Source organism: Pleurodeles waltl, chromosome 3_1, assembly GCF_031143425.1.
Source record: "Pleurodeles waltl isolate 20211129_DDA chromosome 3_1, aPleWal1.hap1.20221129, whole genome shotgun sequence".
In the NCBI taxonomy this organism is placed as follows: domain Eukaryota; kingdom Metazoa; phylum Chordata; class Amphibia; order Caudata; family Salamandridae; genus Pleurodeles; species Pleurodeles waltl.
This window is the reverse complement of record NC_090440.1, coordinates 1,979,927,384-1,979,954,884: the sequence shown is the minus strand read 5'-3', so window position 1 is coordinate 1,979,954,884 and position 27,501 is coordinate 1,979,927,384. Positions and strand designations below refer to the sequence as shown.

Genomic DNA, 27,501 nt, shown 5'->3' with positions numbered 1-27,501 from the left:
TTCCTTAACAACAAAGCTCTGCATACCTCAAACTCTGCCTAACTTCATGTATTTTCCTTGATTTCTGTGACGTAAAGTTCCAAAATACACAGGGAACCACAAGACTCTTACTGCCCAGCGTACCTCCACTTGTTCCCATAAAAACACTACCATTCTTGTATGGGTGGGCCTAGCAACCACAACAGGAAAAGCCCCCAAACATAATGTGGAGACATCAACATTTCTTGTCGTCAAAAAAACGGACCTAATTTGGCAATAGAGTTAACTGCCTTAACTGGGCCTGGGCTCGGCCGTCGCTTAAGGAAACCCACCAAGCCCAGACATTTCTGAAAAGTAGACATCCGAATGAGTACACGGTGATGCGGTTTGCGTGCATCCCACAATGTTTTCTTACCCACAAAGCCCTGAAAACCTCACACTTTGCCTAAAATCAGGAATTGTCCTTGCATTTCTGTGACAAACATCCGGAATTCGCAGGGATCCAGAAAATTCCTACCACCCAGCATTTCTCCACTTGTCCAACAAAAACGCTACCCACTTGTATGGCTGGACCTAGTGGTCGTGACAAGATGAGATCAAACAATTAGGAGTATACATAAGCACCTTAGTGTTTTCAGACACAAAATTCCAGAGCTGAAAACTGTGACCAGTCAAGTACGTAAGTTTCTCTATCATTCAAAGAGGACACCGAGGCTGTCACCTTCAACAGGACAAGGAGGCAACACAAGATTAATTAATTCCTGGCAAACATCTAACCCCTTAGAAAAGTAAACTACAGCAACAAGTGCAGCAGTATTCAAATGAATGGGGATGGAACAAGGGGAGAAGGGCCTTTTCTACACTGGAAAGGGAGATGCGTAGGTCTTCAGGCATAGTTTTTTAAACTACAGGGAATCTTTTTCAGTAATCTTTCACCATGTTACTCCGGACCTGCATGACAGATACACATACCCAGACAGTTTATAAATAATTACATTATAGTACTGCCTAGTACACACAGTAGATGTACAATGAAAGCCATCTGTATATCTTAAAATCCATTTGGATCAGAGAAAAAGAGATACAACTGCAGCGAAAAGGGTGCCTGTTCTGCACACTTAGCTCTTTGCAGCATCTTGGAGATAGGGCAGCGCCAGGGGCTCACAAATAGATCGCTTTTTCTATATTTAACATGATGTAGGTTGGATTTTCCTTCCCTTGTTTACATAGCGATAATGCACCATCTGGCACAGATAGAAATGTCAGCTTCTAACACAGCGATAGGAAAACGCCCTGAACAATGCTGCGATGTCGGAAATATTAACAGGCTTAGAGTCTACCAAAATAGCAAGAGCTATCGGTTCTACCACAATATCTTAACAGAAGGAAAATAAAACTAATATTTTTGCTGGTGATATTTGAGGTGCATTTCCCGAACTAAGGCAAGGAGCGTGAAAACCTGTGAACTATGCTGGACTCTGACCCACCTCCCAGAGAAATACACACCCCAAACAGCCGGGAACGTCAGAATAAGGGTGGGAGCGTTAGGGGGGCTCTGATAGCTGTAAAACAGAAGCACCTGCAGGTTATGGAGAAGTAGGTAATTGCAGCCCTGCAAAGCTTTTTTTTTTGCTGTCAAGAAACAAAGCTCCACAATGGAAGTTTGCTTCTTGCAAACAAAAACAATATTTTCAAACAGGCTGGGAGCTTTCAAGATGCACATGGAGCTCCTGCTATAGTAGTCACGTGTAGCAACGTGGCATGAGAGTCACAAGTAGGGAAGATGAGCGATGGTCGCTTGTGCTAAATAGTGCGCGCTCACTGTCACTGTGACTTGATGGACCTGTGGTGCACGGGCCTTCAGGTCTAAGTTTTACATCAGCGAAGCCAGTGTTGGCCTCGTCGATGGGGCACTTCCGGCTTTAAACAGAGGTGGGGAACTGGAAGTCTGACAGACCTGGTGGTGCTCTTGTGGTGCCAAACGCTCAGCCGTCAATCGCGCAACCATGAAAGCGCAGTTCTAACCACAGCTTCCGAACTCAACCAAAATAGGGCAACTCAAAGGACATTACCATATCTCCATGCAGAATTATCTGGGCTAAATGTGAGGTCCAAGAGATAGACCAACGTAGCGCATTATTCATGATATAAGAATGGGGAGTTATTTTTCAGTTTGCAGTGCATTTTTATTGATTTTAAAATACACTTCCAGTGGTGTGCTGTGCTCCTGTCCAGAGGTGTAGCGCCTTCGCACATGACCTAAGGATATATGTGAACGTTTCTCTGTCTCCACACTTCCTCCTACATGTGTGACCACATATTTTGTCCACTGTGTGCACTCCAAAACAGAGTGCACTAACTCGGGGGTCCCTCAATATCGCTCCAGCTTAACATTCAGCTGTTAACACAAACCAGAGCCACCTCCCCCATCTGCCTGGGTCTACAGCTAGTACTCGAACAGTGAAAGCTATTTTGTAGAAATCTCATCAACAGGCAGATGCAGAAACCAGTGATGGCTTTTAGATTAACTTGAGTATTCAGTCTCAGGGAGGTTGTAGTCGCTCTTTGTTAGCTGAAAGGATCCCCCAGTATGGAGCATGTCCCTTTCTTTCGATATCAGATCAAGACACTATGGAAAGTCTATGTTCCCTCACAAACTGTTAGGGGAAGGACAGAAGAGTGGTACAATGCCAGTCCCAGTGCCAATCCCCTTTAACATTGTAAATTGTCACAGATATGTAAGAGTGGTCATGTTTTCTGAGGTATATAGCCTGTTGTACTTTTGGGTCTTCGACAGTCACATCACTTTTTCTAGGAGCCTATCTGAGAGCACGTGCTTAATGAAGCACCATGGCTTTTCCGTCTTAGCGCACACCAACTCCAACACATATCACAGCTGTGCAGCCTTAAAAGAACATTTAATGTAGCCTTATAGCCTGCCGTAGCAGGCTATACAGGCCATTAAAGGCCCTCTCCAGCAGTAAAGGCCCGAGCAAAGGCAAGGGTTTTAACAAGGGAGAGGGACTTTGAAGCCAGTATAACCCAGCTATGGAGGGCCTTAATGCTATTAGAACATTCTGCCACTAGAGGAGAGAATGTTCTAAAAAATAAAACAAAGGCCTCACGGAGCCCAAGGAGATTTTGAAATTCCCCTGGCTCCTTGAGGCTTTTGTTCACAGCAACAGCTGTGAACAAAAACTTTGGAATGTTGGAGCTCCTGGCTTCTACCAGCCATTAGAAGCCCGAGCACTCCAATGTTTTCAAGGAAGCTCCCAATATTCCAATGTTCTAATATTTGGTATTCCTAGCACCTCTTCCTCGAAGCAAGGAAGGTCTATCTGAATGGGACAATGGCCATCCCCTCTCAGACAAACCAGCTCTCTGGCTTGCTATTCTCCGGTGGCAGGCATTTAAGGGTGCTTAAAATACATAAAAATCTTTGAGGACGATTGTCATTTTGACGGACACTATACAAAAAAACCTCATGACTGCCAAGCTTTTCCATTTGCATAATTCAGTTTCTGCAGTATGTAGAAATCTTTATAGTTATCATATCCTGTAGTGATGTGTCTGGAGTAATAGAGACCTCCTGGTAGATGACTGTGCTGCAGCCGCAGCACGTCCTTTAGGGTGGAGGGGCCATGCCCCCACGTTTTGCCCCTCATGAAGAGTGCCTGTCAGGCTGAGCAAAGGTCAGCCTGACAGACACTCTTCATGTTCAGCTTAGGCAGCCAGGAGCGACACAGTCAGATTCAAAACTTCTGGTGTACTCTATTTGATTAAAAAACTGCTTCTCTTCTTCAGGAGGTCAGCCACATGAAAATATTAAATCTAATCCTCAAACACGGAGTTGGAATTTGGCCCTACGCAGATAGATTTTCCATAAAAGGACACTGGTGTGACCTGCTGTGCCAATGGCTCCAAAGTCTCTAAGGAGACAGAGAAGGGCAAGGGCAGGAGTCAGAACCCCTTAGATAAGTAAACTATCAGATAAAGGGCCACTACTCCTTATTCTGACAACAGGGACTTGGCAGTTCGTCATTACCCACTGGGTAAATTGTGTGCCCAACCCAAATTTATGTAGCACAGCCACTAGAAAGGTGTACTTCAGGTGTCTCCAAAATTATCTGTAATAAGACCTACTTCTGTTTGGCAAAAATCCTCCCACGCTACTAGAATGCTTTGTGAATGTGAGATGCCTCTACATGTGTAATACATGACAGCCATAGCACCAAGTTAATAACATTAGTAATATCCTCCCCAAAATTATTTGATTTTATTACTCAAATATCAGCTTTAAATATATTTACAGACATTTTAGTTCAAAATACATTCTTTTCCATCGTGGTATATGTATATTATTTCAACCAAGTAAAAGCTTCTAATTTAGTGCACTGGGTTACACACTGAAGAGCTACCTCCAAGTAACTGGTGAGCTACCAGTAGCTGATGTTTTCTCAAATGTTTTAATATTGTCCACCTTAATACTCAAGATCACAGTATCCCCACTACTAGAGCACACTATGCCTTCCCACACTTGTAATTTCATTGGATGGTGCAGAACCTAAAGTTAACAGGAGTGCACAACCCACTGTATGTACAGTAGGCGTCACTCAAAAGAAAATATTTCAAACTAAAGCGTGTATCTAGCCTATTTTTGTTTTGTAAGCATAACAGATACAAGGTAACTCATTTAGCCCCTACCTACCACTTTTCTACAAGCTGAAGGATTGAACATTTCAAAACTGTCTGAAATCCCTTGAGGGTAACTGAAGGATCTAAGATCAAGCTATAGACCTCCCCTTTTAAACCTTTCCAAACCAGCACTGGCAATGTCCTGCCAAAAACAGGTTCTAACAAAGGGCATGCTAATCAACATGGCTTGGATATCTCTGCAGAAGCCCATCAACCTAAGCCAGGCATACCTGAGTAAAGCTACATACAAACCCATGACCCTAGTCATTGACTGTGAGTTAACCAGCATTTTCACTATCACGGGCCACCTCCACAAGGAGCTCCTTCAGGTGCACCAACAAATTTGGGACAACCACGGCTGCCATGTCCCATTGAGCATGGGTATATCCACCCAGAAGACAGGCTGAATTAATGGAGCGAGCAGCCAGGTTACCTGCAGAAAAAAAAGGAAAAAAATCACCACAGCCTCCACCTTTCTTGGCTCCCTGTCAGGAGGAGCCAGGGAAAACTATGATTCTGTTAAAGGTTTTGGATTTTTGTCAATGAGATCTTCCTTCAAACTTTCTGGGTAGGTTGTACTGTCAAGAATGGTGGGTGACCTGGAGCTGGCCTGTATCTCCTGGCCACCATGCAGGTGACGGTTAAGTTGTGGGCTTCTCTCATGCGCCCTTTACTGGTTCCATCAGTGCCTCATTAAAAGGCAGGAATGGATCTGCCAAGGAGGATGCAGGTTGCAGGATCTCAAATATAATGATGGATTTTGACTCCACGAAAGTAAGAGGCAATTCTAATATTGGCTGCTTACCTAAGGACAACAAGAAAGGAAGCCACGTCCACAGAGGTTAGCCCTGTGTATGGCAGTGGTCCGTTTTTATGTCAAGCAAAGTGTCAAGCCCACTCACTTATTACAATGCAGGAGTATAAGAGGAAGACAGCAGATTGCCCACCTCAATAGTGTTATATTGCCTTAATGATGTCATGTGGCATGAGGAGGTGGTTTGCCTCTTTACCGTTCCTTCTTCAGAATCTTCTCTTCTGGATCGCAGAAGAATCATTACTGACTTTAGTGACAGTGGTTTTTAGCGGGCAGAAGTACCAATAGAGTCAGTGGCGGCATTGGTGGAACCAACGCCAGTAATGGCACCAGAGAAGGGCCTTCTTGCGATGGTCTTGTGTCAGAATGGATCCAGAGGAGTTCCTAGTGGAATGAAAAGTATGCTGGATGACAGGGTATTCTGGCGAACCCTCAAGCCCCGAATGGTACTATTGGCCCTGGAGGCGCACCAGAGGTTACCAACGCAAACCAGAATATCTTCATCATGGCATAGAGGAGAGGGCTGAATCAGTCCCCGACAAAACGATTTCCAGATAACCCAGCATGCCATAAAAGGCATCAGTGGTAGAGGGACCAACAAGGGCCTCTGAGCTAGTACCAGTGGTGCTGCTAGAGGTGGTTCCTCAGACGGAGTTATATCTGCACGCTCCATCTTAGAGGACAACACCACTGGGAGAGGAGCTGTTTGAAAAGGCTCAGGCTTGACGGGCACAGAGGCCAGTCCCCTCTGTGTTTCTTCTTTTTCTTGTGTTTTCCCCGCTTCCTTCGAGAATTTGATAGAAGGAGTGAAACTTTGAGAGAGACCCCCATCTGGTGAACAAACGTCAAGCCTGACATTCTCTGATGGCACGGATCCAAAAAAGGTTTGTCATCACGTTCCTTTATGACCTTGGGATTCATGCTGCAGCACTTCTCACACAACCTTGAGTTGTGCCTCAATCTGAGACACCATAAGCACACCTCATGTGGGTCATTAAGGGACACTTGTCTCTCACAAGTGCCAGTGGACTTGTACCCTTATGGTGTCTTGTGGAGCTCTTCTCTTTGAAATCCACAGGCTGGTGTGTAGAACTCGCTGTGCAGAAGGAGGTACTAAACATACGAGTGCACTCACGAGGGCCATAGGCATCACAAACAGAATGTTACTACGATGGGAAGAATGCCTAGGAAAAGCAAATGTTTGAGCACTGGCAGGTCACACACACCTCGTAAACGAGGTGAGGAATTTAATTTTCACTGAGCAAGTATGCAGAAAAAGCTAATGCGTTGAGACGGATACAACTGAAAATCATTGTTGCTTCCAAGCTATGAGTGGAGGAAAGAGAAGGTTATCTTTCAGGTCATTCAGGAGGTAAAAGAAGGGAATGGACGCCCACTCATGCACCCAAGCTGAGAACACACTAAGTAGGGAAAAAAAGGTCTCTTCAGATCTCACAATAAATGACAATAAGCAAAGTATAAACAAGAAGTACTGGCAAGGCCAAGTGATCTCACCTTTGGAAGGCAATAGCCAACCCTTTGGTTTGTCAATGCTGAATGCAAGAAGAAGAAGAAAACAAGTTTTGGCAAGCCAATAGTTCTCGCCTTTATAATGCAAGTGCACACCTGTAGGCTTTGCTGATGCTTGTCTGTAAAGTATTGTTAAAAAAGAGAAAAAAACCGAACAGAATTAAAAAAGATTAAGGAAGTGTCAATGTAAAGGGAAATGCTTGCCAAGGCCTAATTTACATTCGGTAAGATTCAGCCACTTGGTTCTCTGCAGGAGCTCAGGGAGTAGAGCAGGTGTATGTGTCCTTTAGGATAAGGGTCATGCTAAGAGCACCTTCTGCCTCAGATGCCAGCTGAGTGAATGCAATATATGGACATTTCTCCAGCACCATAAAAGCTTTTGTGTGCCAAAGGTTGTGCAATATGTGGAACACAGGAAATGAAAGCATCTGGTAAAAGTGTGCTCGTCAGCCAGAACACAGCAAAGATATTTCTGGAGCTGCACATTTACAGATATGCTGTAAGGGCGGGGAGCAACACAGCACAGGGGAGCGATGGCAAGGGAAGCATTTGAAAGGTGTAACAGCATTTGAGTGAGAGAACTAAAAAATATATGTACATAAAAAATAAAAAGGCAGTTCCCTAAATGTGTGCAGTGGAAGAATACAAGTCAAGCAAACAAATAATTATAAGGAGGGCATGTTCCAGGGCAAGACAAACACAAGAAATGCTATTGAATAAAAACCAAGCAAATAACAGTGACATGAGACCAACCAATGTAAGCAAACGGCAGGCTGTAAGCCTACTGTAATATCACAATAGCTATTTCTCAAATAGAGTTTGTGTTGTTGCATAGGCACCACCTAACCAGGTTGTTGCCAATGCTGAGCAGCATCGACAGAGACCATTTTAATTCATGACCGGCACTAGTGTGATGAGGTAGACAGATGCATGCATGCATCAGAATGCATTCATGCATAGGCGGCATGATGCTGCCGTAGCCATTTGTTTTGTTTTTACTTTTAATTTACTTTTCAAAGACAGTGGGCATTAGAAAGCACTGAGAGTGTGCACACGTGTTTTGCTTTTTGGAAAAACAAGCAGCCCAGTAGTTAATTAAAACAATTGGAAGATAAAATAACAGGACAGGGAGAGGAGGGATCAACCCTCGGCACAGTAGCAACAGAGGACTTTTGAAAAGAAAAACAGGCTGATTGAGACCGGGAAGAGTGGAGGAAGCCATTAGGGAGCTGTGGTTAGGGAAGCAACACGGAGAGCTCGGGGGTTGAATGTAAAGGAGAAGCAGCTCACAGGGAAGAAACCAAGAAAACACAAGCACTGCAATAGAATGGTCAAAGAAAATAAAAATAAGTTCCCTGTGTATAAGCGGTAGAAGGATACAACGAATCCAATGAGAAGTATGGTCCAGTGAATGGACAAAATCAAGAAGAGGAAGGAAAACAAGTAAGAAGCAAGCAAATAGAACTGACTAGAAAGTCAACCGATGTTAAGCCAAGGGCTAACTCAAAACTCACTGCCAGTATTGATAATATACACAATTTATCTTCGACAATGGACATGTTGAAGCTGCCTTTCGGCGGAACCTTTAAAAGGGGAAGCAGATAGGATGAGATGAGTTATGGGTGTGTTTGCATGCTTACATGCATCGCATTGTCTTGCAAGCATGAATTCAAAGATGACAGGGAAGAAAACGTTCTTGTGGATACTCTATTTACTACCTGTCAAACAATCCTACTGGATCTGGAAACTTTCAAGCTCTCATGTTACTGGTAAGGGTACTGGCTTCATATCGACAAAGAAGATGCATCAAGTGATGTCACTGAAGCCATGCAGCGCATTCCCAGGCTCAACGATGTTTGCTTCCATCCATTTTTTTGCAGCCTTTGAGACGACTGATGGACTGACAACAGTATAGTAGTGCAGTACCAAAAACCTAAAGGTGGGAGCTTAATAACTTTCCTTATAACCCATCCATCAAACAGGGAGTTCGGTGGATCGTGAAGGATCTGCAGTTAGAAGGAATATCCACCAGAAAGATACCTGCAGATTCCTCAACTGTAGAACAGAATACAGAGTAATACTCTGCCCTTGCACGTGGGCTGACAGATGGTTAGAAAAGAAAATCCAGCAGAACAGCCTTCGCAATTTGCCCATCCCTACGCACTTCAGAATCCAGGTGGTAATGCTTGGCGAAAGTATGCAGGAACGCTTATGTCACCATCTTGCAGATTTCTAAGATGGTAATGCCCCTGGCAAGGGCAGTATTCATGGACTTGGCCACAGTGGAATGGGCCCCGATTCCTTCTGAAGGGTCTTTCTTGGCCCATGTGTAGCAGGTTTTGATGCAAAGGATGATCCATCTCAAAGGGATCCTTTTCTACACTGATTTACCCTTCTTGGCACAGCTGCAGTAACCCCCAAAGAGTTGGTCATCCAGTCATATGTCCTTGGTGCATTTCTGACATCAGTTGACCACCTGCCTGTAATCTAACCCATGCAACTTCTTAGTGCCTTAGTGGGATGGGGTGGGAAATAAAAGGTGAGGAGGGTGGTGGACTGGCCCAGGTGGAATGGAGTCATCACTATTGGCAGGAAAGCAGTCCTGATTTGCAACACCAATTTGTCAGGATAAAAACAGGAAAAGGGGAGGCGGGAACTGAGAGCTTGTAAGTCACTCATCTGTCTTGTTGAGGTGATAGCCATCAAAAACACAGTTTAGAAAGTCAACATCCTTAAGCGGGAACTATGTAGGGGCTTAAATGGAGTCCCAATTAGAAAAGTCAAGACTAAATTACGGTCCCACTGGGGCACAACAAAGAGGGTTGAAGGATACAAGTTCATCAACCCTTTCAGAAAATGTATGACAATGGCGGACTTGAAAACATATGGCTGATCCACCAGACAAATGGATGGAGACAACGCAGCTAGATACCCCTGCAAGGGATCCACCTTATAGTCTGCACATCATACAACAAAGTTGCTCCATCTGCCCCAGTAAGAAGATTTGGTGGTGGGGCGACCTGCTGACAAAATGTCCAGCACCTCTGGTGGCATCTGAAAAGAACTCTGGTGTCCCAGCTCAATCTCCACCCATGTAGGAGGCCTTGGAGACTGGGGTGAGAATCATTCCTTCTGACTGGAGAGAAGGTCTGGCCTGAATGGTAGATGCTGTGGGGAACATGTGGAGAGGTGCAGAAGGCCTGCATACCACACCCTCACTGGCCAATCTGAGATGACAAGACTGATTTGGGCCCAGACTTGGCAAATCTTCCTCCGAACTAGAGGAATCACAGGTATGGGGGAAACGCGTAACGCAGTTGAAAGTTCAACCTCAGTTGAAACACACCCCGAGGCTCCCCTTAATGGATACTGGTGGACGCAGAACTGCCAGCACTGACCATTTTCCGAGTCCATCTGAGGAGTAACCCACTGGGCAAAGATGTGCTAAACTAACGTTGGGAGAAGACTGCTCTCATGGTCAGCTCAGACTGTTGGCCCTGATATGTAGAGACACTGCTGGGTGACTGGTGGTGAGCCAAATCCCTTGACTTTGTGCCCAAGACCATAGTCTCACCAATTCCAGGCAAAGGAGGTGAGACCCTACTACCTCACACTCACTTTCGTGCCGACATACAACATTGCTGTCTTGTTGCCCATCAAGATCTGGACAGACCAACCTTGGAAGGAGGGGAGCAATGTCTTAAACACCAGCTGGATGGCCTGCAGTTCCAACAGGGTGATGTGCTGTTCTCCTGGAGATCAGAAGTCTCTGATCTCCAGATCCTCTAGAGTAGGGGTATGTATCACGACCATAGCCACACTCAGAGCGAGAAAGAAGGCCATCCTGCAGTACAGGTTCACCTTTTTCGCACCACTAAACTACTTTTGCCATAACACTAGAGGAAATCACAATGGAGTCTACCCTGTATGTACTGCCACTGCCTACAGCAACATCACTGCAGGGCCCAGTATGTGATTCTTTCCAGTGGAAGAAAGGCTCAGTGAAGGGTGTTGTGTCCAGTACTGACAGTATGAACTGAGTCGCTGGGGGGAGCCACAGGTGAGATTTGGGTTTATTAGTTGAAAAGGTCAGGGCAATCAGCAGGGATGCTGTTGACTGCAGGTGACAAACTACCTCAGGAGAACCAGCTCTGATCAGCAAACCATCAATATAAGGGAACACTGGGATGCCCACCTTCTGAGATGGGCCGCCACCACTGCCATCACCTTTGTGAAAGTTCCAGATGCCAAACTCAAGCCTAAAGGTAGTGCTGCTAATGGGCAGTGCATAGAACCCACTACCCATACCAGTATGAATACAGAATAGGAATGTGGAAGTATGCATCCTGCAGGTCAAGTGACACCATCCGGTCCCTTGTTGCAATGGCAGTAGTACTTGACATAGGATCAGCATCTTGAACTTTTCCTTTTTTTATTTTTTAGAAGAAGTTAAGTTCCCTAAGGACCAGGATCAAGGGCAGACCGTCGTCCTTCCTGGGCACCAGAAAGTAAGGTGTGTAACATTCTTGGACTTTTTTCTGTTCTGGCAATAACTCCACTGCTCCTTTCCACAGGAGTGCAGCCACCTCCTGCTGCAGTGTGGCCAGATGGCCTGAAAGAAGGGAAGGGTGTAACCCCTCTCTATGATTTGGAGGACCCACTGGTCCGAAGTGATGGCCATCCAGGCAGGAAGAAACCAATACATCTGCCCTCCCATCCTAGAGGCTGTGATTGGGTTTGTGGGGGTGGGGTGGGGGAGGGGGGGGAGTACAAAGTAGGTCTGCTTTCTGGTGGAGCGGGAGAGTAGGACGAAGGTTGTAGGGTGGATCTACAGCTCTTTCCTTTTGCAATACCGCTATACTATCTGACCAGTGGATTAGGTTGCTGCTGGTTCTGTGGCTGATAATGCTATAAGTAGTCTCTTAATAGAGGAGGCAGCTGTAGACCCAGGGAGCAAGCCACAGCCTTTTTGGTCTTAAAATGCTCCAATGCAGAATCAGACTTATCGCCAGAAAGATGCCCACTGTTAAACAGCAGGTCTGCTGAAAGGTTAGATTTTCGGAGCCAGGCATGTCTTCAAATAGGGATAGAGGTGCCCATCGCCCAGGTCACTAAATCGACTGTGTCCGGTCCTGATTTAATGATGTGCTGGGAGGCACTTTGATCTTATGAATTACCCTCCTGAAAATATTCCCTTATGTCCACCAGGAACAGTAGGGTACACTATCTGTGTCCTATTTCGTAAGCCATGTTTATAGAAGGAGGCAGTTGGCGTTCAGTAACTTTATGCCCATGCTAATCCACAGAGGTGGCCTTTTGCCCCTGGCTTATAGTGGCTTGAGATTTCCTGTTGGAGGGTGCTTTCGGGTAGGCTCCTTCTGATTGGCCTGAGGAGCAGGAAGGCTATATGAAAAGGATGGGCTGAGAGGAAGAGTGGATCGCCTGGAGCAGGGCAATAGCGACAGACTACAAGCCTGTTGACCGCTATGGCGGAAGAAGGCTTCTCCCAGTCTGCCATCTCTGAAAGGGAGGAAAGGTTGTGAAGGAACAGATGGCGAGGACATCGGTGAGGAGATTGGTCTTGGGATCTGTTGTCACAAACTGGAGGTCCAACACTTCAGCAGCCTTAGCCATGTGCATAACTGTATGAAGGAAGACAACTTAAGGCGTTGGTGGATCAAGGGGGAAATCAATAGCAAGCGCTGAAGAGGTGTCCTGGTCACCAACAGAACGGAGACCTTGAATTTCTTAAGCCTCATCTCCAACATCTCTATAGAGGTACAAATTCAGAGGATTTGAGTCCATTCCAAAAACTAACTGGAGTAGACTCCTACACTCCTCTTCCTCAAGAAGACGTTGGACATTCCTGCAGGATTTATTTTGCAGAACGGGGTCAAGCTGCAGCTCCAGTGGTTCTGTATCTGTCGCCGGAGGAGTATGTGGAAGTGGCAGATGTGGCAGCAGTGCCATCCACAGAATTGGGGCTGTGGCGTTGTATATAGTAGTGCTGGGTCAAAGCAATGTGGTGCAGTCACCGGAACCACTGGCACAGCGACGTGAGGCATCAGAGCCAAAGGCATCAACATTTGGTATCCATATGGAGCTGAAGCCCTGAAGGGGCACCAAGAAGCATTAATGCCCTAGAGAAATTTGAGTACACAGCATTGAGAAACACTGCAGAGTACGAATCTGTTGCTGGGGACTCCAGAATGGCTGACACCGTTGCCAGAATCTCAGGCAGTGAGGGCCCCGCCACTGACAGATCTGCAGAAGTCTCAAGCTGATCCAGGCCCCGGTCCAGTGCAGCCACATGAGTGGGAACCACTGAATTCAAGTCGACTAACTCTGGCTCCGAGGATGAAAGTCCTGTGTGAGATGCAAGGTGACTTACCTTTAAAATGTTTTGCGCTCTCCTTATGCTTCTTCTTTTTGACCCCTAAAGATGACGATGGGGACCTAGAGCGATGTCTTGAATGTTTGTGGTGCAGTCTGTTATTCCTGCCCATTAGGAGCTTTGCTTCCAGCTCTTTTATGGCCCTTGAGTGCATACTTTGACGGGAAGCACAGGCCCAGCGGTCGTAGTCCGACCTCAGGCACCAAAGACAAACAGTGAAAGGATCCGTTATGGACATCTGCCCCTCACAATCCCTACAGGGTTTAAACCCTGAGTTTTTAGGCTGGGACACGGTCCTGCACTCTGTAAACATTTTTTGTGAGGAAACGCCTCACAGAGAGCTTAGCTCTGTATCTAGTTCGAAGGTCCTTAAAAAAAGAGAACTGATGTTGCTCTGGACAGACACAATTGGGAGTCAATGACGTCACTAGACACCACTTCTGGGGTCCATATGAAGCCAGCACTTGCTACTAGTGACATGAGAGCTTTGAAGTTTCCGGATCCAGCCTGACATCTGGGATTGTTTCACACATGAGGAATCTTGGATAGAAGTCCATCAGAAAGCATGTTTGATGTTAAGGTGTACTTTTAGAGAAGAAAAGAATAAGTGGTGCACTTACATGCTTCACTCTCTGGCCTGCAGGAGCAACCTCATGAAATGTAGAAGTTAAGGCAATAACGCCTTATACAGCCATGCATAATGAGAAAGAAGGGTGATATTTTGATATTAATAATGGTCTTGTGTCTAGTAAACAATGTGGTATACTGTGTGCCTAAATCCATGATTTATTGTTATCCACAGTCATAAAATGGATTTTTGCTGTTTGAGGGCAATGTGCCACTGGCTCTGAGAGGACCTTGCGGTGCTATGGCCTTCTGGGCTACCTTGCCACTCTCAGTGGCAAGCCGGGTGGCGCTTCTGAAGATGATGGTGCTGCCCAGTCTGTTGTACTTTTTCACAACTCACCGGGTATGGATCCCGAACACCTTCTTCAAAGAATTGAACTCCATGGTCACTGGATTTTTATGGGGGGCAGGCCGGTGACAATTGGTGCTCACGGTGCTACAGCATCCACTCGAAGAGGAAGCAATGACCACCCCTGACTTCGAAGCTTATTATTTAGCAGGCCAATTACAATGGCTGACCAGATGGATAGCAAGTCGTACGATGCCGGATCGTGAGATTATCCCTTTCACACCCGACCTGCATTCGCTGACTAGGGCTGTCTTTCATCTCAGCCCCTCATCAGCCTCTAGCTCCAATGAGTTAAAAGTAATTCACAAATGCTGGCAGCGGCATCTCCGCACAACACGCCTTGCTACTCCCAATGAACTTGAAAGACCGCTGAGGTGCCTGCTGACACTGCCACATGGAGGGAATTGGGGGAGACTCTTGGGGTAGAAAGCAGCAGAAGCAACCACCTTGGGCACCCTATACGAAGCAGACTCCCTGCTACCCTTCGAAGACTTACGCGTTAGGGATCGGATCCGTGCGGGGCACTTCCTGCTCTACAGGGCAATTACTGAGACGATTATCAGACATTGGCAGGTGGGGAGGACAGAACCACCCACGTCAGTGGTGACTCAATATTTGGTGAGTGCCACGGGGACTCAAAGCCATGGCCTGCCTTTATAGAAAAATTAGGTCTACGATATGCCAGCCGGTGACAACTCTTAAACGGAAGTGGGAAGCAGATTTAGGAATCCCTATTAGAGATGCCGACTGGGAGGAAATGTTAGCTCAGACTCCGCGAGCCTCTAGGAACGCCTGATTCAAACTGATCAATATATATATTTTGCACAGAGCATGATCATGAGACACTTCGGGGCAGCAGAGGCTAGATGTCCGCGTTGTGGGGAGGAAGGGGCCGAATTCATCCACATGTTTTGGTATTGTCCAACAATACGTGAGTACTGGTGATTGATCACACAACAACTCACAGACACGAATGAGCGGGAGATACCTAATGATCCCAGACATTGCTTGCTAGGGGCTATCATCGACAGGCCAAATATAAAATCACCAACCCGTTCCAAGATCTGGCCCTGGTTTTAGCTAAATGAGAAATTGCAATGATGTGGAAGACGACACTGGACTCCCGAGAAAGTACATGGAGCAGAGAGGTCCTGAAGTGGGCCAAGGCAGCGGAAGCAATAAGACACCGAGAAGCGTGGAGAGGCCAGGGGCCAATAGAGGGGGCGTGGGCGTGGAGCACCCTGGTTTGTGACTGGGAACACCGGGGGGAGAGACCACCAGCAGACATAGTACCCCCCTAAGCGTCCTGAGTTGACGCACACAGCAGAGACCTAGTGACGACTCCCGGAACAGACTAATAGAAACACAGCCATCCCCCGGGAGATTAGAGCAGATTGACGGTAGGCACAGATTCCCGCCACATGGAGCAACACTAGGGACCCGAAAACACTGACCCATCGAATCAGCTAGGCAATCAAGTTGGGGGGGGGGGGGGAGAATGGATGGGGGCCGTTTGATCCTTTAAAGGGGAGATCCACTATAATGAGATGTTGAGTGATGCTTCTATGCTCTTATATAAGACTTGGCCAATAGATTCTACAGTAAATACTTATGCTGTTATCCAATCATGCTGAAAGTTGAATGTAAGGCAACAATAGTCTTGGATTAATGGGTACGAGATATCAAAAGTAACCGACAAGATACATCATCGTCAAATTGGGGAACCCCTTCCAAGGGATTGCATTGTTTGTTTTGTACTGAAAACCAATAAAATAATAAAAAAATAAAAAAATATATAAAAATTGATTTTTGTCATATTGTTACTGCTTAAATAGCTACAGATCATGCTAAAGTTTGTTAGATACATTAGAAGACTACTTACAAGAATATCCATCCACCACTCAAAAATCCAAGTAGCAGACTAAGTAAGGGCTTTCCCTGCAGAGGTGCATTCCACCTCTGTCCTTCCGAGTTTATTTCCACCTTCCAAGTGGTCCGCTACATCCTTGCCAACCTGACCTGTTCCTGTCTAACTGCCATATTGCCCACTCCTCTTACCTGTGTTCTTTTCCACTTCTGCTGCCAAGCCATTCTCCACGCCCTTCTGTATTAATGGTGGCAGATTTAGTAGGCTCACAATATTTTGCAAAGACTGTCCCCATACACAGTGATGCAGGTGATTACGCTTTCACATTTTGTTACTAGCACACAAGTTGTGTGGTAAGTACAGTTGTATTTGAAATAGAAAACAACCATGAAGAAAATGGTTCTGACAAATTTTATTTCATAGAACCTTTGACAAATGTTTCTTTATGCATGGTTTTCATAAGGTTGGCGTAACCAGCCTGGAGAAAATCATTCTTGAAGAAACATTTGTTTTCTCAGGTTTTTCTTTTTGTCCCTTTTAAGAGGAGGGATCCCGACTTAACTTCCTGGTTTTAGGTATGGCTTGACACCATATGTAATCATACTACCGAGAGATGGGCTTAGGTTCCACCCACATGTTGGTACCCCTGAGTATAGGATTTGATTGGGCTGAACTTATGTATTTTGACTGAAACAAGTGCTTGTGCTGCACTGTTTGGTGCGGGGCAAACAATGGTGGCAAAGATCATGGTTATTGGCTTGATCTGTTTATTATCAAATGTTTCGATGAAGCCAATATGTCTGACATATTTTTATGAAAAGCACCAATCCACATAAAGGGATATATATTTATATATAGATATATGTATTAGTTAATGTTTTTTTTTATTACAAGATCCTGGCAGAGAGCTAAACCTGTCGGGCCGTCTGAAGAGATTCTAGCAAGAATTATTACAATGCCAATCTTCTACCCCTAGGGTTTCTCAAAGGCGGTAACCAACACCAACATCTTTCCCTACAAAGGTCATCTGTAAGATTTCATGTCACAAAATGATTGACTGCAGGGTTTAGTATGGTGCTAAACAATCCACCTTAAACATCCTATTAGCTTCATATAGTAAATAAATCAGACCTAATGCCTTTGTTGTACTTGTCATAATAAACAGACTAGGCGTATGGCATCTGAAAAACCCTTTACCAGAGAACCAGTCAGCCCTATAGCTGTTTTTATGGGGTTGTCACCATAAACAAATCAGGCCTACTGTACTGACCTTCATCTTTCCCACAAAGCAGCCACCAGACATACAGCCATATAATTATAAATCTAAACAAAATTACAGTTTGCAGAGCAAAATACTATCTCTCGAGAGGTCTAAAAAGATTCCCACAGTGGAAATTTGATATACCCACAGTATGTCAAAGGGTGTAACCAAGACCAAAACCAGTGTCTACTATGGTAATGTTGAAGACTCTATGTTTCAAAATATTTATCTAGTAATACAGAATAATAATAATCAAGCCGTGTAAGGGCAGATTATTATTACTCTGTGTAAGGGCCTGCTGAGAAGGATTTTGTTACATGGCACTTTACACATTACTGTACTAGGCAAAGGTTTACGTCCTCTTAGAATTGCTCTTTGAGACTTCTTGCTAGGCCCTCATAAGGGACAGTTTTTGCTTAGCCAACTTTAACTTTGTATGTCTGTGTAATTTTATGGCTGTGTACCTGATGGTTGCCTTGAGAGAAAGCTTAAGCTCAAAGCAGGAGGCCTCAGAGATGATGACTTCCTCATCTAAGGATATAACCGAGCTGAGGGGTGAGATGGATGTTCCCATTACGACCAGAACATTAGAGGAGCTCTATGTGATTTTGGTTTTGGCAAGATCCAGAGCGATGAGGGGTTCCCAGAAGAGATCTATCAATCCTATGCTGACATTTTAGCACCCAAGATAACCTTAGTGTACCAGACAGTGATGACAAAGTTTTTCGCTGCCATCATTCATGAAAGCCTTGATAGTCTCAATACTCGAGCCTACTGATCCACTTCATACAGTATAACAGTTATTTTAAATTCAGATAATAAAATTCTTGTCAAAACTCGGCAGCCCGCATACTCCATCCAGGCAGTGCATCAGATGATACACCTGGGTCAGAACAGCTTTATCACTGGGAGAAATAAGACTCTGGATAGAAGGATGTACACAATTATGGAGGCAGCTCCACTAGCATGGCCTCATTCTACCTACCAGGCCCTACCAATTGAAAAGGCATTTGATACTTTGGTATGGGCATACCTTTTCAAGGTGTTTGTAAGGTTCAGCTTTGGGGAGCACATCAAATGTCTGGTCAAACGTGCACTGTGTGACCCTACTGCTAGGATCCAATTAGGCACACTAATCTCCCCCCGCTTTCCAATCAGTAGGGAGACCAACAAGGCTGCCCTTTCTCCCACTTGCTTTTCAAACTTGACACTGAGTCATTAGCTATCAGAAAAGACAGGAAGAATAGGTATGATGCATCCCCCACCAGACACAACTCAAGTGGTGTCTTTGTATGCCAAAGACATCATGATTTACATCAGGCATTTTGGAGGAGACCACACTAGCATAGCACAGATCTTTAAGGAGCTCATCAGTGCCTCAAGGCGGCACGGCAACTGGCCTAAGTCTTGCTTATTCCCTCCATACCATAACACCACATTGAGCTTCTTCACAAATAATTTACAGATCATTAAACATGCCACCCATTACACCCCAGCAAGTCCCTTACTTGAACTCTTTAAACACTGGGGGCGCCTTACCCCTGATGACCTAAGACACTGGTAAGAGGCAGGTATCGAAAGATCAAGGCCATCTATTCCAAGGCAGCTAATTCCTACCCTTCAACTTACATAGGGAACAATTTCATATGCACTGGGGGGAGTTCCTGACTCGCCAAGTTCTAATTCACATTCTCAGCACTAAAGGTATGTCACTGACAAAGAATCTGAAACACATTCCTCAGTCCAGACTTTCTTATGTGAGGGGTAATGGCTAAAGCTGTTTTAGCTGGTTTAACAAAGCCCTTCAACACCATACACAAGCATCGCTACAGCCTCTGTGTGATATCTGGGAGTCTGGCGTAGGGAAAGCAGTCCATTGGAATGGACCAGGACTATTCCGTATCAACATACTCTTTCAGGCAATGCCAAACTTTAATTCATACATTTCAATCTTTTGTCCAGGGCCTATTTATCTACTGCTACAAGTAACAAATGTTTCCCCAATGCCAATGCATCCGTGTCCATGCGATCCTTCTGCCTCTACTGGTTTCCACCATATGCCGTGGGATTTGACTTGTTTAACAACCTACTGGTCAGAAGTATTGGGTCCAATAGCAACACAACTGGGTTAGTCAACCTAAATAATTGAGAGACCTGCGCCTTGGGGGCAATTAAATGACCTAAAAATAATAGGATGGCAGCCAGCGTCTTAAATTTTTCTAAGCTGACATTCAAATGAGCTGTTACTATAAAACAGAAAACAGGGGTTCCACCCAAATATGGGACATCAAGGCAAGTCTCTATTAAATTGATTGAGGCTGAGAGCAAGGCCTAGATAGGAAGGAGGACAGGGGTCTGCGGAAGTACCTGGTTGCCAGTGACTGTGATGACATGCTGAGGACTCTGAAGGAGATCCACAAAGATGACACATTACCTCTGTAGATATTTCACTGTACCTTCCCTGTGACCCCTTCAGGTCCGCATATCTTGAGCTCCAATCAACACATTGTCCTTAACACGGCTACACAACATTTGCGGTTCTTCCTGACAACTCAATACCAAATTACACTGCTATTAACTTATTCTCCCACCCTCCTTCCACTCTACACTAACATAATTTCACATTAGGCTCACACCTATTTCAATCACCCGCTAGATAGAGGGGACGTCCGCCACCTTGAAGATGCACTCATCATTGTAACACTGCTCACTTTCTGACCACAGTTATGTTTGGTAATTCAAAATTATTGCTCATAGTTGCAATGCTCAGGTCTTTATAATTGTATGTTCAGCCAACAGTTATGCAAGTTATGTTAAACAGAAGTCCATGCTGCTTGTAAACGTACAAGTTCATCCTGTATAATTTATGTTCTTTGCATCAGCCCTATAGTGTAAGTGGTGTATCATTGCTGCTCAACACTGGTCTGTGAACGGTTTATATGTTTATCAAAATTGCCAGTAAAGATGGTTTAAAAAAAAAAAAAAACACAGGAGGCTTGGGTTAGTTAAGGTGATAGGCTATGGTCTGACTGGTGCACTGGGAAATGTTATGTCCAATGCCTTAGGTCTGATCTGCTTATTATGAGAGGTTCTGACAAGGCAGCAGGTCTACCTTACTTTTTGTGAAAAGCATTTTCTAAAGCTGGTAGGCCTTTAACAGTGGGTTGTTACCATCGTAAATAGACCTGCGTTGTTTATGGTGTCAAGCCTCATGGCGAAATCGTGGAACGACCTCCCCTCTCACCCACAGACCTCATCCTCTCTTCTGGAATTCAGGATAGGACTCAAGACCTGGCTGTTCAACTGAACCCTTTAGTAGCTATGTTCCCTGCGCATGGATACCCTCATGGTGATTAGCCGTGCTCTACAAATCGTGTTTGATTGACTGATTGTAAAGGCTAGAGCCCTTATCATTTCCATGGTAAAGGTCATGTCAGATTTAGTTTAGTTTATTATACGTAACGTATACTATGAAACATTATGCCAAAGTCAGTAGGCCTGGTTTACTTATTGTGAAAAGCAAACTCTATATTAAAGCCTACCAATAGGTATTTTGTTACATGTAATCGCACAGGTGACCATAGTTGGCAAGGATTTTGGGACTGACCTCCCACTCACACAAACCCTGAGGGGTTCTACTGTGATGATTCTTGTTACACTCTGATGAGTGGGATTATATATTGTCTAGCAAGCTGTATTTTTCTACAGATTTGTAAATTCTTGCTGTATGCATGATGGTTGACAGTTTATGTGCACTTGAATAGGCGAGTGCAGGGTAAAATGTAAAGCAAAGGGTAAAGGCTTGCTCGGTTCATTGGCAATAGTCGTGCCACATTTCAGAGGTTTGATCTATTTATTATGAAATGTTATAACAAATGGAGAAGGCCTGACTTATTTACTGTGAAAAGAACGTGTTGAAGACAATATGCTGTTAAGGAAGGATTGTTATTACATTGTGCTAAAGTTTCTATGCAGGTATTTTATTACATGGAATATCACAGCCATAGTAGGTAATGGGTTTGGTGCTGGTGATTCAATGGAACAAACCACGGGATAGAAGATATGCACTACAATAATCCTTGCTAGGCTCTATTTGGTTGGCTCTGCCAAATGCAATTGTGTATGCATTTGTACTTCTATGACAGTTTAAAAAAAAAGATTAAGACAAACCAAATAAGCCTTACAGACCTATTGTGAAAAGTATATATAAAAGGCAATAGGCCTTTAAATTAGGATATTTATTACATTATGCTAATGCCTGTAAGCTGGTATTTTGTTACATGAAATCTCACCAATTACCGCAGTACACAAGGGTTTTAGAGTTGGTGAACTACAAGAAACAAACAAACCATGGGGACAGACGATTAGCACTATAGTAATCCTTATGAGGCTCTATTAAGAGGAATTTTAAATTGCTTTAATGACTGTAATTGTGAAAATATCAGAAACAGATGTTACAGTACACTTGGTGGTTGCCTTGTGGCTTATGCCCATCACAGTAGGTTTGAGTTGGATATGATGAAATCCAATTATAAAGGCAATAGGCCTGATTGTTTCTAATGCGAAAGGCAGTAGGTCAGATATATTTTTTGTGAAAAGAATACATTAAAGTGAATAGGATTTTAATGGTGGTTTGGTATTAATCTGTATTAAAGCCTACAAGATCAGTATTTGGTTACATGGAGTCTTGCAGATCAAAATAATATGGCAAAGATTTTAGTGTTGATTACCCCTTCAGACAAACCAGGGGTATATAAGATTTTAACTGTGTGAATCCTTGTCAGATCCTCTCAAGACAATATAATAATTTGCTTTGCCAGTTGTTATTTTGTAAATTTTTCTAATTGTATGACTGAATGGCTGAAGGCTGCCTTGTAGGAAAGCTTAAGCTCAATAAGTAGGCCTGATTTGGTTATGGCAAAAGGCGATGCTAACAGCTGTAGGTATGACTGATTCACTATGAATAGGTATTTCAGGTGCCAAAGGTCTGATTTGTTTATTATAAAAAACTATGACAAAAGCAGTAGACCTGATTTATTTACTGTGTATCATATATGTTACAGCTAATAGTACTTTAAGGGTGGATTTTTAAAGCCTGCAGTCAGGCATTTTATTACATGAAATTTCACCAAATACCTTTGCTGCAAAAGATTCTGGTGTTAGTCATTACCTTTAATAAACCCCCGTGCAGACCTTCCAACTTACGCGGTGCCACTGTGTGTCCCACGACATCGGCTGTCATCAAACAGTTACCCTGTGAGGAGCCGATATCACAAGGTGGGAATTCAATTAGCTGGAAACCCCTGCAGAGAGTAGGTTTCCAGCTAACTGAACGTTTTCCTCAGACGATGTCTATTACAAGGTGTGAAACCTCTCCAGGACATCAGCAGCAGCCTCAAAAGCATTGTTTTTGGTTTTGGAGGGGGTTGTGGAAGGGGGTCAAGGGAGGTGCCTCGGGCAATTCTCAGCATTAAGCCCCACCTCCTACAAGGCCCCACCCCCCTCCACACCCAGTGAAAGTTTCACAAGTTGGCATGACTGCCGGTGGGTAGAAGATATGCAGAGTAACCATTCTTGCTAGAATGTTTTTGTAAACCCGTCAGGCCTTATCTCTCTGACAGAATCTTGCAATTAAATAAAATAATTAAATAATACATATATATATATATACACACACACACACACACACACACACACACACATATATATAATGACTGCCTTATTCACCTGCTGGTCTGTTTGAGTGTCATTTACACTCTGTATCCAAGACAGCTTACTGCATCAGGGTAATCGTTCACTTCACATCAGTCACTGGATCTCTTGACCTGTGAATGGCAATATTTTCTGACCACGTGTACACACCCCCCTGGAAAATGAGTGTGCTTCAGAAATTGGTCAAAATGATGGAATGCCGTAAGAATAGCCCTTAGTGCTAGAAACAAGGAAAATGAAAGGCAAGCAATGAAAAACTCCTCTGTGCGCTCTTGGATAGTCAACCTCTAGGAGACTCTGACCACAACCCAACTTATTTTCATGTTCATCAACAATAGTGGAAAACAAAGAGCTGGTTTATTTCAAGTTTAAAAATTAACCTGATTATTTCAGCAGACATGCAGACAAAGAAACGCTTCCTGCCCACTTGTGCTGCAGGGTCTAAATTAGTCTGCATGTGAAGAACCATTTTGTTTTGAAATTCGTTGTTTGAAAACTGATCTTGAACGGGTGGTTAACTGATTGCTCTGAAAACAGACGTCATTAAGAGAACAGCAAGCAGAGATGCATGCTTTCTTACGCTGGCCATCATTAGGTACAGGCCCCAAACGCAGACACAGCTCTTTACTTTGAGGAACACTTCCCCATCTACAAACATATTCTATTTTCAGATATTCAAAAAAAAGGGAGGGACAGCACATTTAGTCCACAGGGATACGGGACTCAGTCATCTCTTGAGCCACAAGCTGTCAGGCAACGACCACACTAATCTGGACATGTGTAATAGTAGCATAGAGATCAAAGGAGCAGACTACCTGATGCCAAACCAGTCAATCCCAACGCCTCATGTGCCATTGGCAAAGGGTTTATTTACCTCTCGGAGAGCTGTCTGATCTGAGGAATGCCCATGTACTTCTGAAAGTGCTCCAGCACGTTCACCACGCCTTGAAGAAGGTTAGCCACTTCTCCGTACTGCCGCCTCCTCGTCATTGCCCTGTAGAAGAAAAGGCCAAAAGAAAATTGGTTAAATCGAGCCACCTTTTACTTTTCTGCCCAGAACTGGCACTTTTCGTTTTTTACTGATTTACATATGAGAAGTACAGAACAACAACTCTACTCCAGGCGTGATACTGCTACTTCCAAAGTAAATATTTAACGTTTTCAGTAATACACAAACATCTTGAGAAAAACAATACGATCCTAAATTTCTTTGAGTAAACCAATGTATAATAGTCACACATGGAATTTTTTCCAACCAGTAAAACATTAGGCACACGTAAATGAAATACAGATATGCTTAAACAGAGGTTGTTTTTTCCTTACCCACATACCGCTGTTTTCAATAAAATAACATATGTGTATAGTTCTAGGAAGGGAAATAATCTGCTAGAGGCATGGGAGTACCCACTGACCCCAAACATAAACTTATGAATGCATCAAATCTTCCAGATATGTAGACTTTCCACATGTGGACTTAAGCATCTAACCTAAACAACACTGAGTGAACGTACCCCAAGAACATCTGCAGTCAGATAAACGGTTGTATTTTGTAAGCATACATCAAGATATAGTTTAGACATGGTGGATCACTGTCATAGTAATATAGGTTTTAAGTGAAATAAAAGAAATCCAACATCTAGCAAATAAAACATCCAGACGGACTTATTCTTTTTGTGTTTCTGTAGGAATTTAAGAGATCGTGGATTTTTCAAGTTTGCGTGCACTTGGTATTAAATTCAGTAAATACGGTCACCATAGTACATAGTAAGCTTGATTTGAAATCTTGGTGTTAGTACTGCCTGGGAACAGATGCTGCCACATGGAGTTCTTAGAAAATGTTTTTTTTAAATGTGTTACTTTAAGAACTAAGCTTAGTGAAGCTAATACAGTTGCATCTTTCCGCAAGTATAGTCTTCAAACCTCCCCTTCAAAGCATTCTCCTCCCGTCGTAGATGTTGATATTGGTTACTTCTTGGACCAATACTCAACCTTGCATGAAGGTCATATTGGCTAGAGCCAGGATGCAAGTGAAGAGATTGCAAAGAACAGCTGAACAAAACTTAGACATTAGGGTGTGCAAAATTGCATATTTGTTTACGAAATTCTATAAAACTTTCACAAAATTACACTTTTAGAGATAAATGTGATTTGCAGGTATATTTTGTGTGACATTCTTTGTGCAAGTGCACACATTGCATTAAAGTCTCTTGAAATATGTGAAGGGGCATTTTCTAGGCAAATACGTCTTTCATGCAAGCAAAAAAATATGCAAAACTTTGCAATGTAAAGTTTTCAAGAAATTTCTAAAATTCTGCATAAATTGAAATTTGTAAATTATGCGAATTCGGCAGCATAATTAAAAGGCATAGGAAATTGCTTACCTAGTTAAGTGGCAAATCTTCCTGCTTGGAGCTCACAGCCAAAAGTATTCTTACCTTCCCTAATTCAGCCTATCACCCTATTTTTCTACTATTTATAGCATCAGGTTTCTATTCTATATTACAAAAGCGAAATGCACTGATACATGTAAAGAGCACGAATGAACAATGGTAGAAATGGGCAAAGCATTGTATAACGAGGTCAAATGAAAGATATTAACCCAGCATTAGGCAGGGGAATCAAACCATTTTACCCAAAGTGCAATGTTTTGAAATAGTCCTTAATTTGTTTGTACCTCTGAAAAACCCCAGAAGAACAAATCAAATAAGGAAATCACCCAGACCTCACGCATAATGATATACCTGGAGGTGGCTGGCCAGAAACTCGTACTGTAAATTTGTTTGCACTCACATCTGACGTTCATTTTACCCACTTGTTATGTCACTGATAAAATGAAGAAGGATGCTAAAGTGCTTTACAGAGACAACAAAATAATTGTACATTTGTGATTTAAAGATGCACTTATTTGATCAGGCAACAATAAACAAAGTCACAAACTGTAACAGGTCAGGGTAGTAACGGCTATTGGTAGTGATTGATAAATCATCAACGTGATTAATGAATTAGCTTCCAGGTGCAGTAGTATTTTTCAGTCGTGAACAATTTCTCAGGCGAGTTTTGGATGGATGTGAATGAGGCGCCTTGCCTGTTATAAAAGGGAACCTTGATTAACTCTTAAGGGTTTGCCAGAGAAAGAGTGAGATAGTTTTGAGAAAGACCTTGATGCAGGGGAAAGTATCAAGTTAGAGAATATTACTGAATCACAAACTTATTTTTTTACATTTTATCGTGAAACAAATACGCAAATTTGATGTGAATGCTGTGGATACGAAACGTGCAGAACTAAGGGCATATCGGGTTAGAGAAGGAGCTTTTTGCATTGTTAGTACTCTTTCAGGAGGGATATATAATTTGGCTTCGGTCACAAGGTCAGATTTTGTCACAGATGAAATCACAGGGTCCTGTTCTTGGTTAGTTTCAGAAGGTCCAACCCAATATTACTTTGGAGACATAGACTGAGTAAACCGTTTTCGATGTTTTCCATTATAACACTACAGCAGAGAAAGAGTAATCTTGCCAACTAGCCAAAAACACCACAAAGAGACCACTAACTTATCGAGCTAACAATAAAATGTTGACGCTTGGAACTGCTGCAGACAGCATATATAGGTAGAGTTACTGACTAACTGCTGCTAACATTGGCGTAGAGAATAAAACAAATCTCGGAGAAGTACTCCCAATAAACAAAGACAGAAGTAAATACAGCTTGGGCATGACTTTCAAACCAAGCTGGCAAGGGGTATTGAAAAGAGCTAGCGAAAGTCACGTGGGTCCAGTGACCAGTGTTCAGGCCACCACTTAGTTCCTTCCTTCCTCAACCAGAATCTGTAGGATTTCTGCCTAAACTTCTTCACAGTATCAAAGTACAATCAAGTGGAGTCAATGGAATATACTTTTTTGCTTTAAAAACAGGAAACAAATAGTCTTGAAGGGGAGGAAATAACAGAACTTTCAAAGAAAAATTACAATATCAGGAAGTCAGGAATGGCACAGGATTATTAGGGAATTTCTATAACAAAGTGATCTCAAATGCTGCAAAGCTGGGCAACAGTTGTTTTGCCACCTAGTGTCATCTTGTGAGGATTTCTTATAGGACCAAAGCTTGTGAGGTTTTGTCAGGCTTTCTTCAGTCACCTCCACCTTTGCTACAGGTAACTGTGAGAGGAGCAAGGGTTAGAGAGGCTAGATAACACATGCCCTTGGACTGTTTCTCACCTTAGCACTCACAGTTGGTTATCTACTGTCTGCCGCCCCATCCCAGTGTCGGAGAGTG

At 43.6% G+C, this 27,501-nt stretch overlaps 1 protein-coding gene across 1 annotated transcript in view; it reads right to left on the bottom strand.

Annotated features, from left to right (window-relative positions):
• The window catches only part of VPS53 (VPS53 subunit of GARP complex), a 693,920-nt gene that overhangs the window by 431,046 nt on the left and 235,373 nt on the right, over nt 1–27,501 (bottom strand). The window contains exon 7 of the mRNA XM_069226380.1: nt 24,103–24,222. Coding sequence (XP_069082481.1) covers nt 24,103–24,222 — 120 coding nt within the window. The remainder of the gene's footprint in view (nt 1–24,102; nt 24,223–27,501) is intronic.